Source organism: Aplysia californica, unplaced genomic scaffold (assembly GCF_000002075.1).
Source record: "Aplysia californica isolate F4 #8 unplaced genomic scaffold, AplCal3.0 scaffold02334, whole genome shotgun sequence".
Lineage (NCBI taxonomy): Eukaryota > Metazoa > Mollusca > Gastropoda > Aplysiida > Aplysiidae > Aplysia > Aplysia californica.
In genome coordinates, this window is record NW_004799604.1 from 1 (window position 1) to 1,223 (window position 1,223).

Consider the following 1,223-nt stretch of genomic DNA (forward strand, 5'->3'; position numbering starts at 1 on the left):
TTCAAAATGATACTCCTTGAGAAATGATACTCCACACACAGTGACCTTCAGCCCACAGTGGTTTTCCCCACAGTGATACTCAGAAAAACTCCCTGTCGACTGAAGACATTTGGGTCTATCTATAGTCACGTGGCTGTTCTATCGACCCCCCCCCCACCTGTAGCCTAAGACAGTCGTGTCTATTTATAGTCACGTGGCTGTTCTACACACCCCCCACTGGAGCCTAAGACATTCGCGTCTATTTATAGTCACATGACAGGCGCTCGGCCGTTCCATCAAGCTGGCGACCCCCCCGTGCAGCCCAGGGGTACGGTGACCTTGTGGATCTCCCTCACGCCCACCCGTAAGTGCTCATCTACGTGGCCGCGGAGGGAGGAGGGGCGGGGGAAGACAAAGGGGTAGAACTCATACAGCTGCTCACAGTCGATGGAGGCGATGTTGAAGAAGTAATTGTTCTTATTCGTCTTGTGCACGTACTCAGGGGTCACGCACTTGTGCTGGTCATGTGACTTGTGCACGATCAGGTCAAGGTTACAGGGCACGGGCACCATGTGACCTTCGAAAGGTCGTAGCTGGAGAGGAAAGATGTCCCTTTTCTCGTAGACCAGGTCGTGTTTTAAGCCCTTGGTCAAGCTCCAGATGTGAGTCTCGTCGTCCATGTAGAAAAAGATGTCGATGTTTGGGAACTTGAAGGGTTTGTTGGGGAAGGCGGTGGCTCGGTCCATGTAAAACTTCCACTGTGAGTCCGGCGGTGTGTATAAAGTGAATCCCGCGATGTTCCCCAGCACGTTCCTGATCTGAGGCCACTGCCGTGCGCTCATCACCACGTCTATGTCGTCATCCCAGGGGATGAGGGCGTGGTGACGTAGCACGCCCATCAGGGAGGCCTCCAGGATAAAGTAGGTCAGCCCCGCCTCCCGGCACGCACGGTGGAAGGTGGAGAAGGCGAACAGGAGGTGGGCTTTTTCCCGCGGGTTCATGAGCGGTTGGAAGGTGTCCAGGAGTTGAGCTCTCTCCTTCAGGACGTTCTCGGCGGAGGGTTGTGTTTTCAGCTCGGTGTAGTGTCGCCAGAACTCTGGGTAGGCGTTCTGTTGTTGTGCCACGTATGTGTCGTACTGGCTGAGGTTTACCTGTGGGGGGTTTTGGGTGTTATGTCGTAATGACACTGTCAGAGACGTCCATTTGTCTAAGACACACACTCTTCTCCTCCACTACGATTGGCC

The 1,223-nt window shown here is 54.4% G+C and overlaps 1 protein-coding gene across 1 annotated transcript; it reads right to left on the reverse strand.

Moving 5' to 3' along the window:
- Positions 1-133: 133 nt before the first annotated feature.
- LOC106014097 lies at positions 134-1,130 on the reverse strand (the record flags this gene model as incomplete). The annotated part of the gene is given in 1 exon segment (XM_013091145.2): positions 134-1,130. A coding segment is annotated over 1 exon segment (855 nt), but the record flags the coding sequence as incomplete, so codon positions are not given.
- Positions 1,131-1,223: the final 93 nt, after the last annotated feature.